The sequence below is a fragment of the Apium graveolens genome, chromosome 3 (assembly GCF_009905375.1).
Source record: "Apium graveolens cultivar Ventura chromosome 3, ASM990537v1, whole genome shotgun sequence".
NCBI lineage: Eukaryota > Viridiplantae > Streptophyta > Magnoliopsida > Apiales > Apiaceae > Apium > Apium graveolens.
In genome coordinates this window covers 38326327-38342253 of record NC_133649.1, presented here as the reverse complement: position 1 = coordinate 38342253, position 15927 = coordinate 38326327, and the positions used below count along the sequence as shown (strand labels likewise).

Here is a 15927-nt window from a genome sequence, read left to right as displayed (position 1 = left end):
AAGGAGCCAGAAGCTTGTTTACATGGCAGAGAATATGTTATTGTCTATATGAAGTCATAAAAAAAATTAGTTTTTGAGTTTTAAAGACCTGTACAAAACTATGGGAGTGATATTTAAATAATTATCACATAAGAAAGAAGTATTGTACAAGGGTGAAGGTTACAGATACTTGGGTAAGCATGAACATATACATGTGCCACCAAAAAAATCTAAGAACATTTTCTTTTGCTACAAAAGAATCCAAGAACTTTCCTTCACAGCTTTCTAGTGTTTTTTGATTTTTCCTAATATTATAGTTCTATAGTCAACAGTGAGCCTTTTTTTTGCATAGAATAAAAAGATTCAGTTTGTCTGTTATCTCCTCTCTTCCACTTCATACTCAGTATCAGGAAGTATTCATATCTCCATACTTGGATGACATTTACTTTATCTACATCTCAGCTACCAAAAATTAATTTATTTCTTATTTTCTGAGCAATTGTTCCTGCATCAGTTTAGCCTTTTTCAACTTTGATATATTCACTAAATTTCTTGCAATCATATAGAACAGGTGTGTACATAAATATATAAATGCCAAATTGGGAGCTAAAGAAGTGCTGCAACCATGAGCAAGTTGTTTTCATCACCACCATCTCTGTTTGCACAGTTGTCATTCTTGCGGTATGTTCTTGCTTCCCTCTCTGTGTATGTACATAGATCAGAATCTCCTTCTAGAAAATATGATTCTTGAGTTGGTTTCTCGTAATTGTAGATCATCATTTTTTCTGTATCTAAGTATGTGCTACTTCATTAGATTGATAAAAACTTGTGTCGATGTCTACAGATCGTCTTCAAGTCAAGATTAATAATCTTTTACCAGTCCGAGTGTAAATAAAGTTGTGCGAATTGTTCAAAAACTGTTGGGATCGTTTATTAATGAGAGTTTAGGCCTAGTGTTATTCGCCTTTGCAGTTCTATTTGTAGGACATGCGGATGTCTGAAGTTTTGACATAAGATAGTGCTTATGCGATTTTAAGAAGGGGGTCCATGTCCCTGACATAAACCTGTTATAACACACTATATAACGTGGTAATTTATCATGATACGTGTGAAACTAGGGTTTCCCAAGTGAAGGCAGGGCACCCCCTAACATACGTTTGCTCTGGACCATCTCCCTTTAAAAGAATAAAAGGTTTTTTAAGTAACTATTAGTTTGTCTCGTTTACTTTTCCATGATGTGCTGTTAGTGTTCTGGTATGCAGTTAGTTTAAGTTAGTGTTCTGGTCTGCTAGTATGTTTGATCTGTTTGAGTCCCTGTTCTGGTTTCAGCCGCGCTGCTTGGTCTGTACTCTTGCCCTCTCTCTATAACTAAGGGGCGTTAATGAATGGTATTTTAAAAAAGAAGTTTTCAAAAACCAAAGAGTAGTATCCGATGTTGTTCTAGTCTTAACTTATGAATTTTGGCCCTGATAGTATCTGGTATTCTATTTATCTTAGTTGGGATAGCTATTGGTAGTATCCTGTATTTTTTTAGTCTTTAGTTGATTATAACCCGCCATCACTGAATTTTAGACTAAAAACCAAACAAACGGCTAGAAGAAAAATATATTTTATTTTACCTGTCAAGTAACTTGTCAGCCATTTGATTATCACAACTCAACTCTAAGTATGTATTACTATCGCAGAAATGGGACTGGGTATTTCTATATGACATCTCAGGAAGGTTAAAACAGCCATATTTTACAATCACTTGTTTGTGCTTTGTGTTTCTTTTTTAGACTCCTATGCAAGTAGTTAACTTGTTAATCTTTGTTCATCTTGCAGCTATGGAGGACAGTACTTTTAATGCCATTCAAACTTGTTACAGTATTTATTCATGAAGCCAGCCATGCTTTAGCTTGCAAACTTACATGTGGACATGTAAGAAGCTTATTTAGAGTTTTTATAGTCTTTGTCCTCCAAACGTCATCGTATTTGAATCGCATAACCTCAACTCTTCAAGTTGTAGTTATAAATACCTTAATATGCATGCAGGTGGAAGGAATTCAAGTTCACGCTGATGAAGGTGGAAGTACACAAACACGCGGTGGTGTATATTGGTTCATCTTGCCAGCAGGATGTAAATTCTTTACCCTATACTAGACACCCTGCTCTTAGTACCCTCACTTTATTTCAAGTGTGAAGTATAGATTAACACATATATGGTAATTCAGTCGCATGTAACAGGTTCTCACAAATTTATTAGTCTTTTACGCATTTTTATCTTCCTCCGCATATATTCACTGACACTAAATGCACACTATTGCTATGCATAATTCCTAAAGCAGTGCGACTAAACTTATAATCCTTCTTGCAATTTTAGATCTTGGATCGTCCTTCTGGGGAATGGTTTTGATACTGGCGTCCACAAATCTTCTTGCAGCAAGAATTAGTGCTGGATGTTTAGCTGTTGCTCTAATTGTTGTGCTTTTAATTGCAAAAAATGTAAGTGGGCTTTATTTTTTACATTTCTTATATTATCCCAAATACATTTTTAAATATGTAGGCACCCTTAATCGTCTTTGCTAATAGATAGAAATCACCTTTTAAACTTCACTCGAGACCACTATTCAATATTTTTGAAATATTTTGGAACATGTTATTTGAGTAAGATGTCATTTCTTAAAAATTGTGTATAATACCTGCAATTTTTTAGTCAAATGGAACTTTTTTGAAGATTTTCTTTCCTAAGATTTTAGAAAAAGCAGTTCATTTAAATTGTTCTATAAATGATGAATGACAAATGTTTTAGTATTGGCATGGTTCAATAATTCTTATCATATCATTTTCTGAAACAAATCAATTTTTTTAGGATATTGTTTCAGTACACGATATGATTCCCAAGACAACATTTTTGATTAATTATTCACTTGTGTCATTATAGTGGACACTGCGGGGACTTTGCATTGGTACATCTTCCAGAATCTATAGGTGTCTTGATCCCTTCACAATAACTGCATAGTCTACGAGTGGTGATACTGATATTCTTTCTAAACCATCAGGATTTATTGTCTTCCTTGCCATAATCTGGGTTCTGCAAGAAACAACAGATATCCGGATACTTCGTTATGTCATTCTATTTATTGGTAAATATTCTATCGGCTCTCTGTTTCTATCCCACATTTGAATAAGCGTTTCATTAAATATTTTAAACTGCTAAATAATGAAAGAAATTTCATTCTGTGCTCTCTACAGGTGTAATGAACAGTTTATTCTCTGTATATGGTAAGGTCTTCAAAATGATTTATTAATTGTCTACTCATGTCTTCATATAAGAAATTGGTCAGAACCTAAAGTCATCTTTTATGGTATTCATACAGACATTTATGATGATTTGATATCTCGAAGAGTTAATATAAGTGATGCTGAGAAATTTGCAGAAGTTTGTCCTTGTCCTTGTAATGGTGTTGGATGGGGTGTCATTTGGTAAGCAAGTTTATCCTGGACAAGCACACCATCATCGCAATCTTTAGAGTAGATAATTATAATTTCTTCCCTTTTCAAGATTATATTATTTTATTGTGAACCAGAAAACTATCAAAAGAAGCTATAATTTCTCATTCATAAGGGTTCCTATTAATTAGTTTCAGTTTTATTGCTAAACAAGAAATTAACTACCAATGAAGCTATCATTGCTGCTCATTGCTGTTCCTTAATGGTTATAAATGACTTAATTGTAGGGGGATAATATCTTTTATATTTCTTTGCGGAGCCATGTACCTCGGTCTGGTGATTCTTTCTTAAGGTATATTCTCATCTTTTTAAGGTGTATCACTGTCCAGACTTCTTCTATTCTAATAGCTTAATTTGCGTAATGCTTAGATTTATCATTTCAGTTCCCTAAACTGTATGTACTGTAATTATCTTCATGAACGCCGTTGCTAGGAATACACTTGGAATTTTAAGATGTGATTCGTTCTAATCCTCATCAGCTGCAATCTTGCATAGCATACATCTAGAATCTGTAATATAACTATATAAGCATATATCATAAGCATTAGCATTCTTCTTTACAGTAACAAATGCATGGTTCGTAGAGGTAATGCATTTGTCGAAAGTTTTGTTCAAGCACTCAAATTGTTGAAAGTAGATCAAAGTATTTGCATGTCCAATCTAACAGGTCGTGAAACTGGTATTGCATTTAGCGGCAGGCAAGAGATCGGACCGACAAGTACCTAGAAAAGAAAAAACAGATGAAGCTGATGGTGGAGGCAATGAAGCCTGGATGTCTTTGACAAACATTTGGACCTGGGACCATTTTTAGATACGTGTATAGGGATCTTTTGAAAAGCTAATTACAACTTACCACTACAAATTCAAGTCTAATTACCCTTTTGTTGTAGTAATTTTTCTAATCAAAATTATATTTTCTATTTACCAATAGTATTACTTTCAAAATAAGAGCAACTTAATATCATATTGAAGATATCTTAAGAGTTTTCGTCAGAGCCGACAATGATCGTCGAAAACGATTGAGAACTCATCATACAAGTCAAGTCAGATTGAGGAATGATCCTTTCCAGAAGTAACCTTTGGAACAAACTTCTTTGGCATTGCTCTGAGGATTTTCCTATTAATCTCAGATTGAGGAATGATCCTTTCCAGAAGTGAGATAGAGTTCATCAACGTCAGAAACCTCCCTTGAGCATCTCGCACGCTTTCATCTCTTTCCAACCTGAAACCTTCATAGTCACTCATTAGCATACTTAATTTTACTTCACGTACCTTAGACGTGCCTTCGTGACTGACTTTGATCGTATCCCAGATCTGCTTGGCAGTAGTACATGCTGATACTTTTCTTAATTCTGTAGCTACCATGTCATTGAGAAGAGAGTTCATCGCTTTAGCATTGGAGTTCATTGCATTCACTTCTTCAGGAGAAAGATCCTTGAGAGATTTCGGCTTCCCTTCTTTCATAGGAATTGTAAAACCATTTTCAACAGCATCCCATTCGAAAACATCACGCCGGAGAAAGATTTTCATCTGAAACTTCCAATCATTGTAGTTTTCAGCACCATGAAGCAGTGGTGGATAATTGTTTGAATACCTATCTGGTTGAGCCATGGATCGCTAGCAAAATAAACACTAAAAAGAGAATTAAATGCACCTGCTCTCATACCAATTGAAATTCGATGGCTCAATAGATAATATAATATTCTAACTGTCAAGGCAAATGGGACAGTCTCTTATGCAAATGGGACAGTCTCTTATGCAAATGGGACAGTCCCTTTACAAATGAGACAATGAATGAGACAGTCTCAATTAACTGCAAAAAGTAAATAACAATAATAGAATGCAGAATGCTGAAAACTGAAAAGTAAAAACACCAGAAGTTTTCACTTGGTTCGGCCCCTACATCTAGTCTATGGCCTACATCCAAGTCCCCATGCCAACTAGCATAGAGAATGTATTATATCCACTTAAAACAAAGTACTTACAAACTTTCCTTGATTACAAACTTGGCACACTTGAAAGAAACTTTTCCCTAGCACACAGCTACCTAGCACAAAGCTACTTGGCCTTCCTGTTGTAATCAAACTCCCACAACCCGGGACAAGTGATATAATACACGATTCAGTTACAAGAATATAATGTGAAAGTTTACAACTCAAACTAGGTTTCTTGTTTTCTGAATATATATCTCTCGGGTATAGAACAAGAAAGTGATTTCAGATGATGAAATATTGACGTGAAAGCGTTTGCAACAAATCTGAAATGAATGAAGAGTTGTATTTATAAGCAAAGTTCTAACAGATTTATTTTCAAACAAAAGATAAGGTTGGAAGATAAGTTTGTTTGAAAATATTTGAATGAAACTTTGAAACTAATCTGTTAGTAAGTTGAAAAAGATAAATCAAGTAAAGATAAGTCTCGAGAGATTTAAACTTGATTTATAAGATAGGGTTTGTTTGAGATAAGGTTTATCCAGATAAACAAGATTTACACAAAACCCTAACAAACCTAAACCTGAGAAATACTCTCCTGGAAAATCTGAATCAACTGCATTCTGCAATATCTGAACTCTATTATTCTGTTGCGTTGAATTCTGGAAATCATCATAAATCCTTGTATTCCAACACATACATCTAGAATCTGTAATATAACTATATAAGCATATATCATAAGCATTAACATTCTTCTTTTCAGTAACAAATGCATGGTTCGTAGAGGTAATGCATCTGTCGAAAGTTTTGTTCAAGCACTCAAATTGTTGAAAGTAGATCAAAGTATTTGCATGTCCAATCTAACAGGTCGTGAAACTGGTATTGCATCTAGCGGCAGGCAAGAGATCGGACTGAAAAGTACCTAGAAAAGAAAAAACAGATGAAGCTGATGGTGGAGGCAATGAAGACTGGATGTCTTTGACAAACATTTGGACCTGGGACCATTTTTAGATACGTGTATAGGGATCTTTTGAAAAGCTAATTACAACTTACCACTACAAATTCAAGTCTAATTACCCTTTTGTTGTAGTAATTTTTCTAATCAAAATTATGTTTTCTATTTACCAATAGTATTACTTTCAAAATAAGAGCAACTTAATATCATATTGAAGATATCTTAAGAGTTTTTGTCAGAGCCAAAAATGATCGTAAAAAACGATTGAGAACTCATTATCCAAGTCAGATTCAAATTCATGATAACTAAAATGATTTGATAATAAATTCTTCGAGATGGAATAGACATGAAAATAAAATATATGACAATTAAAATGACTTGATAGTAAATTATTCGAGATGAAATACACATGAGAATAAAAAATTTAGTATTCATCAAGGTGGTGAAAGTTCAAAGTTGATTATCTGCAACTGATTCTAATTATACTGAGCATTTCTCTTCTAAATAAACAAAAAATGAGGATTCTCGTATCTATAAAAGCAAGTCTAGAATTAATTCGTATCCGGAAAAGATACCGGTACCTGCAACTACTCCAGAAATGATTGCAAGTCTGAGTGATTTCTATGGTGAAAGCGTGTGCTGTTCAGTGTACTTTGCTTTATGGATATTGACTGGTTGCATAAACAATCCAAAGAACCATCGTTACCATATGTTTAAAAATCATGATCAGGTGCATGGAACTTAAGCCACCCAACTACATCAACAGCTTACCTACTTGTCCTCACTCACAGATTGCTCTTAACTCTTAAGTATCCAGCTTTGCTAAAGCTCTTTCAATTTAATTTTCCATGGGAAATACATGATTCTTGTGGCCAGAGATGCCCCCACATTATTGGATATATACCTTGAAATGACGCTACTTGGGGAACACAAATAACAGATTCTGAAATTTCCACGTGGCCACTCCAATTGCATTTCTTCAAAAATCTTTCATTTAACAGATACAATCATATAATTCAATGTAAATTAGGTATCTGCTTTATTTTATTAATTTATGACACAATTTCCAGTTAATATGAAACTAATTTTTAAGTCGATTAAATTCTTGTATAAAAAAAATTATACTGAAGCTCATGTTAAAATTATCTAAGTTCACTCATTTTTTAACCAAAAGATCACCAATCATTATTAGAAAGCATTTGTCCGCTATTTAAAAAAAACACGGATAGAGGGACGCTTAAGCCAACCATAGTCGTATGTTATATATAGAATTCCACAATCTATGACTGTCAGAACATAATTCCTTAGGCTCTTTTCTTAAGCTCTCTGGAAAACACAAAAGTTCCATGGCTGAATACACATCAGACATGCAAAGCTTCAAAGCACAACTTTCTTTGTTAGAGTTTGATCCAAACATAGAACTCATCATGAATCAGTTTACACACTCAACCCCAAGTGCCATAAATACTTCAAACTCAAATATCAATAACCTCATGGTGTTTCCTAACTTCAATTTCACTTCTCAAATTCCGCAATTCCAGAGTAACTTGGAAGACAATTTTCGAGGATTTTCTCGTAATGATAACAAGAATGTCGCTCCAGAATTCGCGCCTGTGCAGGAAAATAATTCCTGCAACTCGAAGAAGAGAGTAGCACGACATGAAGTTGAAGGCTGTTCTAGTAATTCATCTCCTCAAGCTTCTGGTAGTGGGAACAAGGGAAAAAATGTAAGGTCCTAGCTATATTTTTTGTAAAGATTAATTTACAATTTTTTTAAAGTTGTTCCAGAGTTATTATGATATTTTGTCATTTCTTTGATCACTTTGTTCACTGATGCTTTTTTAATCTTGTTTTAATTATCTTTGTTCATAGAGTTCTGGGGCATTGAAAAGATCAAGAAGTAGTGAAAAGGAAGGAGAGAAACCAAGTGATGTGGTACATGTGAGAGCTAGAAGGGGCCAAGCCACTGATAGTCACAGTTTAGCAGAAAGGGTAATACTTTTCTCCTTATATTTGGTTCGTAATTTATTATCTACTTCGCAAATCCACATAACTTGTTACAGCTTGACTAATAACGATGAAGTTGATATGAAACAGGTTCGAAGAGGGAAAATTAATGAGAAAATAAAATGCTTGCAAGATATTGTACCTGGTTGCCACAAGGTGAGTTTTCGTTTCTACATTGTTTGAATTACATATATCCACAATTAGTAGCTGTTTTCAATTCACTATTTCACTGTATCTGCAGACAATGGGCATGGCAGTGATGTTGGATGAGATTATAAATTATGTACAGTCTTTGCAGAATCAAGTGGACGTGAGTCGTTAACAATTTTCTTCCATTTCTCTTTTTAACATAAAATATAGTAACTAGTAAGCGAAAAAATTAAAATTAAATTTAAAATACCCTCGATATCAAAGTGCTCAAGCAGGGTATGAGAAAGATAAGACGTTAACAGAAATTCAAGTACCATATTTTGTATATAGACTAATTATTTCTGTTGTTCATTGTCAGTTCCTTTCTATGAAGCTTACTGCAGCAAGCACATTTCAAGATTTTAACTCACATGCAGATGCATTTGAACAACTACAGGTACTTGAAAACTAGATATACTCTATGTTTTTGGATGTTAAGATGATTAAAAAATAAATTTAATTAATTTTAAATGTTTGTGTTTTGGAGAATGTGCAGAGGGCAATGGCATATGAAGCACAAAAGATGCAAAGAGTTGTAAAAAGAGGAAATGAGGAAGTTGGTTCCACTGAGTTTGGTCCCCTTGACCATAGTTTTGGCTCTTATCCTACATTGCCATACAATTGAATAATTGATGAAAGAAAGATCCTGTTTCCTCCATCAACTCTAGTTTGCTTGTGCCTGTCTCATTTTTTTTATATGTCAATTTCACAGGTGCCACTGTATACATATACTTGTCCTCACACATGTGGAGAAATACTTCAAATTTATATACAATGACAAATTTTACTGGCATGCACTCATTTTCTTTCTCGTTTTTGGTCTGAATTTCTGAATGTAGTTTTTGAGATTCATAAATTATTAAGAAGAGATCATTTTGTATCCAAGTGGCATAACAAATACTACATGCTATTAGCATTCTCCACCTACTAAATACTCCATGATATAATTAAAAAAGTTAAAAGATTGCCTACTAACTAAGTCCAAATACATTGATCTCCAATCCAATATATATCTGATGTTCAGGGGACTTGGTTCGAATTATTTGATCAAATCAAAATTTGATTGCACTGTATTGTATTGTTTTTTATAGACTCAATAATTATGTGACAATCCTTATACTAGAGTTCATTTCTACTCATATCATAAATTCTTAATATGAGTTTATTTGTACAACTAAATTATTAATAAAGAACGTCATAAGAAAATACACAATTTATATAAATATTCATGTTATTTTTAAGAGTTATATTTTAGGTGAAATGGGGCAAAAAGCTATTTTACGGATACTCGTCCCAAAAATGTAAATTTTATTAAATTGGAAAGTGAAAAGATACGCATATTTGAGATAAAAGATATGGGTTGTGAATTGCAAATAATTCCTTTTTTAAAAATATCCTCACTTATTTCAGAAGTAGAATTTCTTTTTTATATAACAGTTAAAAAATTGTGCAAGCAAGGTTGGATTGAAAAAGAAGAGAAAAATGGGAGAAAGTAGGTTACTGTTACAAGTTTATGATGAACTAATATATTCATGTTCTGAAGTTGGATAGTGTTCATGTTTATATAATTTTCAAATTTTCAATCCTCCAGAAGAAATAGTATCTTGTTGATCATAGATCTTAACAGATAAAAAGATACTTTATTAGCAACAGGCCAATATATTTGTGCAAAATGTATAACAGGCTAACAGCTGTGATTTGGTAAAATTCCAAGTCCATTGAAATGGATAAAGTAAACCATAGACAAATATATCCATGAAATCTGATTGATACTGCCAATACATGGAACTGAATGATTGAAAGAATATGCAGATTATCCAGAAAAAAAAAACATTTAATTTTTATATACTTTATATCTCAGACATTTTCTTTACCAGATATTTGTAAAAACTGTGAGGATTTGTATATTTTTAATGCAGATGCATTGTATCTAAAACAGACAGCTTCACAGGACAAAGCATGCCCGAAAGATAATGGGGACAATGTGGGATCTCTTCTCTTAACTTCTCTATCAAAAATAATAAGAGCTAATGAACCTCCCAAAGGATCATCTGGTTCTTTCTTTTGTTTGCTTGAACCCACCCATTCTTTTTATGCAGTATTTTAAACTTTTCTCCCTTTTAAATACCATTATAACAGACTTTTTTATTTCTTTGCTTGTTGGAGAAATGCATGAACAGAGGAGGGGGATAGTGAGAGCAAAAAACATATAAATGGGTCCCAAGGGAAACAGATTGAAATTTGATGGATAAGAGTTGCTATAGATTAGTTTTGAGTGGCAACATTTATTGGTGAAGTGGCTTGGGGACAGCAGAAAGGGAAACAGTAACCGATATGGGCAAGTTCAAAGATCCCAAAGTCCTCTACTTGCATTTTAAAGGCAGTGGATCTTCTTTCAGTTAATTATATAAATACTTTTTTATTTTTATATATCTGTTAATATTTTTAAATATTAATGTAATTTAATTTCAATTTAATAAATATTAATCATAATCTGACTTGATATATCTTTTTAATATATGTTAAGTGTGTTCATCTGTTGTAAACCTCACTAAAAAATATAGCAACATAGAAGCAAGTGTATAAAGAATTTAACAAGTTTAGGCCAAGACCACAGTTAACAAAACAAAACATGCAGGTAAACAAAATCAGTAACTGAAATAACGTAGAGAGAAAGAAAGATGTACCCGAAACCATAGCTTTTAACAGTGAATGAAATATAGGTTCACAGATACAAAATGCCAAGAAAAATGAGCACAGCTGAGTCACCAGGCCTTGCTTGAAGTCTTGGCTGCTCTTGAAGAGAATATTGCCCCTACCTGCTGCGTTTGGGATGCTCACAATATCTCCACCAGGATAAAACAGCTCGGAGTTTATGTTAACAGCAGCAACAAAAGCTCCATTTCGACCAGCACCTCAGTTGCCGGAATAATATCAGCACTTCAGGACTTGTGGGAGAGAAATGCAGAGAGGTTGAAGAGAAGAGAAGAGAATGTAGTGTGTTATTCCTTATTCATTCAGATTAGCCTCTATTTATAGGAGAGGAAAAATGAAACTGTCCACACACTTAATGTCTGAATTAAACTGCTTCATTAATGAAAAAATCAAAACTGATCAGATTTTGAATTCATTAATGAAAAAATCAAAACTGAACAGCTTTTGAATTTAAATTATTTGTAACAGCTTTTCACATTAACACCCACATTATTATCAGAACTTAAGTTAAGTTCTGATTTGATTCATCAGTACTTAAGTTCTGATTCTGATATCAGAACTTGTTAAGTTCTGATTTTATTCATCAGTTCTTAAGTTCTGATTCTGATATCAGAACTTGTTACAGATCAGATTATTTGCAGGTTCAATATATTTAGACTAAGCCCACTAACAAAGTGACTTAGCCTATTTCAGAGTACCCAGCCCAATAATCCAGTCACCGATAAATAAATTCGAATTAAAATAATTCTCAAATAAATAAAATCCTCGCCCAGGTCGCCATAATCCAGTCACCGATAAATAAATTCGAATTAAAATAATTCTCAAATAAATAAAATCCTCGCCCAGGTCGCCTCGCGTACGCGAGACGCCGAGACATTCGCCCAAATCGCCCTTCGACCCGACCCGGTCCGGTGCGGGGCGCGCGTGTGCGCGTGAAGCACACAACAACACAATGGACCATCACACACCTTAGTAGTTGTATACTACTCATGTGGGTAATACCATATAAAGCACACACCCTCCTTTATTTATTTTAATGTGGGACAAACATTCTCAAATTTTTCCAAGCTTTTCCAAGCTACTTTCAACTCTCATTTCATATGGATTTCATTAAGAAAATTCTTAAAACCATACCTGAAAATTTAAGTTCAAATATCATTGAACAATTTCCAATCATTAGATTTTAGGATTAACATCAAGAACATAATTAAATTAAACTCTAAAATCCTAATTTTCTAACAATCCCCCACAAATCCATACAGGAATGTGATCAATTTCCCATCATGACTTGTTTTTCAGAGTCGGTACCCTTCCGGGTTTGAACCCTCCTAATTCCTCTACTTCAATGGCTATCGGACTCAGATGGAATGTTTCACCTTGAATCTTAATCCGTTTAGTATAACCATATTCCATAGACGACGACAAGTCAAAGGTTATGGTGCCAATCTACAGCTTTGAGACATTAATGGTCATGTCTCGATCCTGTTCGTCGAATGCTTCAAGGATTAACCCTATCCTCTAATTGCGACCACACAATTACATTCGCTTAGCTGGGCATCTCCAGAGATATACTGCCTCTATCTCGTCAAATGACTTGATCCCATTCAGAGTTTTAACACTCTTGCTTTTCTGGCAGTGTCAGTACCTTCTAGGTTTACAGGGGATAGACTCAGATACTATAGTATCATCTATGTAGAAAAGGTACTACCAACTCATCCTTACAGCTTGTTATTACCCATTGAATACACTTCGAGGGATCTCCTCTCATGTGTATTGGGTTCCCACTGTTGATGAATTATGATGGGTTGACAATCCCATCCCCAACCTTGACTTAAGGACCACTGCAGGTTCCAGTCCTTTAGTAAGAGGATCAGCTATATTATTCTGAGTTCCTATGAACTCTATAGCTATGATCCTATCAGTCACTAAACCCCTTATAGACTTGAGTCTAGCTTGGATGTGTCTCTTAGTTTTAGCATTATGTTTTTTACTGCTAATTTTGTCGATAGTTGTTCGACTATCACAGTGAATAGCAATAGCAGGAAGCGGTCTGCTTACTACAGGTATTGCAGACATAAGTCCGTGTAACCATTCAGCCTCCGTCCCTGTGGTATCAAGTGCACACAACTCAGCCTCAAAAGTAGACCGAGTAACTATAGTTTGTCTGCTTGACTTCCAGGATATTGCTCCACCAGCCAAGGTGAACACGTATCCAGTCACTCCATTGGAACCAGACTTCTTAGCTATCCAACTTGCATCACTGTACCCTTCAAGCACACCAGGAAATCTCCTGTAGTGTAAACTAAGGTATATTGTGCCTTTTAGATATCTAAGTACTCTATCAAGAGCATTCCAATGAGTTCTGTTTGGACAGCTTGTATATCTAGCCAATTTAGACACAGAATATGAAATATCTGGTCTAGTACAGTTAGCAAGATACTGCAAGCTCCCAATAATCTGAGAATACCTTAACTGAGACACAGGCACTCCTGAAGTATTCTTGACAAGGACAACTTTCGAATCATAAGGTGTACTAGCGATTCTACACTGTGAATAACCATATTTCTCAAGTATAGATTTCTCTATATAATGAGATTGAGTCAAGGTTATTCCTTCAGTGGACTGAACCAGTTTGATTCCAAGAATCACACTTGCCTCACCCATATCCTTCATTTCAAAATGTCTTTTCAAGAATTCTTTAGTCTCGTTAATAATCTCAATATTAGTTCCAAACAATAAAATGTCATCCACATATAGGCACAAAATAACACACTCATTACCTTTAACTTTAGTGTAGACACACTTATCACTTTCATTAATCTTATAACTGAAAGGCAATATAGTTTCATCAAACTTTTTATGCCAATCTCTGGGAGCTTGTTTCAAGCCATAGATGGACTTGATCAACTTACATACTTTCCTTTCATTGCCTGATGCAACAAATCCATCAGGCTGATCCATATAAATCTCTTCTTCAAGTTCACCATGAAGAAAAGCCGTCTTTACATCCATCTGATGGATGATAAGACCATGGACTGAAGCCAATACTATAAGCATTCGGATTGTTACCATTCTTGCAACCGGAGAGTATGTATCAAAATAATCAATTCCTTCCTTTTGCTTAAAACCCTTAGCTACCAGTCTAGCTTTATACTTATCTATTGAGCCGTCAGGGTTCAACTTCCTTTTAAAGACCCATTTGCACCCAATAGTAGAACATCCAGGAGGGAGATCAACCAACTCCCATGTTCCATTAGAAACAATAGAGTCAATTTCACTCTTGACAGCGCCCTTCCAGTGCCTTGACTCAGAAGAATCCATAGCTTGCCGGAAAGTTAAAGGTTCGTCCTCGATATTGTAAGTGATGAAATCACCTCCAAAATCCTTGACTACCTTTGCACGCTTACTTCTCCTTGGTTCCTCTAGTTCCTTAGGAATAGAGCTACTACTAGGTTCCGCCCCCACATTTGTCATCTTTTCCACATGATCAGGAATAGAACTTGATGTATGAGTAGGATCTTCCTCAGAAGTCGTTTCAGGAATTCCAGTCTTCATAGGGTAGACATCCTCAAAGAATGTCGCATCTCGAAATTCAACTATCGTGTTTGCCACTATACCATCTATGTCAGATTTTAACACTAAAAATCTCATAGCTGTAGTGGTTTCAAGATAGCCCAGAAAGATACAGTCAACAGTCTTTGGACCTAGTTTCTTTCTCTTGTGTTCAGGAACAAGCACCTTAGCAAGGCACCCCCACACACGAAGATACTTAAGACTAGTCATCCTGCCTTTCCATAACTCCAAGGGTGTTTTATCCATGTGTTTCAAAGGGACTCTATTCAAAATATGGCAAGCCGTATTTAGAGCATCTCCCCACATGTATTTAGGCAACCCAGAGTTAATAAGCATACTATTAATCATATCTTTAAATGTTCTGTTCTTTCGCTCAGCAACCCCATTAGACTCAGGTGTGTATGGTGGAGTAACTTCATGAACTATACCATTATTTGCACAAAATTCATTAAAAGCATTACTCGTATACTCACCACCTCTATCAGATCTCAATCTTTTAAGTAACTTACTAGTTTGTTTTTCTACTTCAGTTTTATATATAATAAATTTACTAAGTGCTTCATCCTTATGTCTAAGTAAATAAACATAACAGTATCTACTACTATCATCTATAAAAGTAATGAAGTATCTAAACTGGTCCTTGGTCAACACACCACCAAATTCACAAATATCAGTGTGTACTAAATCTAACAAGTCTGAATCCCTAACAACGTTATGAAAAGGTTTCCTTATCTGTTTAGCAGACACACATACTTGACATTTAGAATTCTTTTCTATGGTATATTTTGGAATCAACTCTAAGTTCATCATGTTCTTAAGAGCACCAAAGTTTAAATGACCTAGTCTAGCATGCCATATATTTGAGGACTCAATACAGTTAACAGTAGGAATAACATTATTATTCAAATTTCCCAAAACGGGATCCGCATTAATAACAAATAAACCATTTGATAAGTAACCCTTGCCAAAGAATGTACCAGTGTGAATAAGAACTACTTTATTACACTTGAACGAAATTTCAAAACCACTAGAAACTAAACAGCTTCCACTTATTATATTTTTACGCATGTTGGGAACATGATGCAC

General features: G+C 34.6%; 2 protein-coding genes across 5 annotated transcripts; both read left to right on the top strand.

Moving 5' to 3' along the window:
- Positions 1–152: 152 nt before the first annotated feature.
- LOC141712152 (uncharacterized) lies at positions 153–6868 on the top strand. Of its 3 annotated transcripts, none has more exons than XM_074514974.1 (10): positions 153–660; positions 1804–1899; positions 2014–2098; positions 2342–2463; positions 2903–2927; positions 3021–3104; positions 3214–3243; positions 3339–3444; positions 3699–3763; positions 6270–6868. In XM_074514974.1, the coding sequence occupies exons 1-9, from the start codon at positions 571–573 to the stop codon at positions 3760–3762; spliced, it is 702 nt and encodes a 233-aa protein (XP_074371075.1). In that variant the 5' UTR covers positions 153–570; the 3' UTR covers position 3763; positions 6270–6868. The 3 variants fall into 3 exon arrangements, with proteins under 3 accessions (XP_074371075.1, XP_074371074.1, XP_074371073.1); XM_074514973.1 differs by lacking the exon at positions 6270–6868 and adding an exon at positions 4164–4395 and having other exon boundaries at positions 154–660; XM_074514972.1 differs by lacking the exon at positions 6270–6868 and adding an exon at positions 4139–4395 and having other exon boundaries at positions 157–660.
- A 736-nt stretch (positions 6869–7604) lies between these two features.
- Positions 7605–9346, top strand: LOC141710680 (transcription factor BEE 3-like). Of its 2 annotated transcripts, none has more exons than XM_074513227.1 (6): positions 7605–8084; positions 8230–8349; positions 8455–8520; positions 8606–8674; positions 8873–8950; positions 9041–9346. In XM_074513227.1, exons 1-6 carry the CDS (start codon positions 7704–7706, stop codon positions 9176–9178), a joined length of 852 nt encoding a protein of 283 aa, XP_074369328.1. In that variant the 5' UTR covers positions 7605–7703; the 3' UTR covers positions 9179–9346. The 2 variants fall into 2 exon arrangements, with proteins under 2 accessions (XP_074369328.1, XP_074369329.1); XM_074513228.1 differs by having other exon boundaries at positions 7611–8084; positions 9050–9346.
- Positions 9347–15927: the final 6581 nt, after the last annotated feature.

What these genes read in the sequence shown, in the direction of transcription:
- LOC141710680 (XM_074513227.1), top strand. Translation starts at nt 7,704, where the DNA reads ATGGCTGAATACACATCAGACATGCAAAGCTTCAAAGCACAACTTTCT. An exon ending in TTGTACCTGGTTGCCACAAG is followed by an intron (nt 8,521 to 8,605) that starts GTGAGTTTTCGT and finishes CTGTATCTGCAG; the next exon opens with ACAATGGGCATGGCAGTGAT. An exon ending in ATGCATTTGAACAACTACAG is followed by an intron (nt 8,951 to 9,040) that starts GTACTTGAAAAC and finishes TGTGTTTTGGAG; the next exon opens with AATGTGCAGAGGGCAATGGC.
- LOC141712152 (XM_074514974.1), top strand. Translation starts at nt 571, where the DNA reads ATGCCAAATTGGGAGCTAAAGAAGTGCTGCAACCATGAGCAAGTTGTT. An exon ending in TGCTTTTAATTGCAAAAAAT is followed by an intron (nt 2,464 to 2,902) that starts GTAAGTGGGCTT and finishes GTGTCATTATAG; the next exon opens with TGGACACTGCGGGGACTTTG. An exon ending in GTTGGATGGGGTGTCATTTG is followed by an intron (nt 3,445 to 3,698) that starts GTAAGCAAGTTT and finishes ACTTAATTGTAG; the next exon opens with GGGGATAATATCTTTTATAT.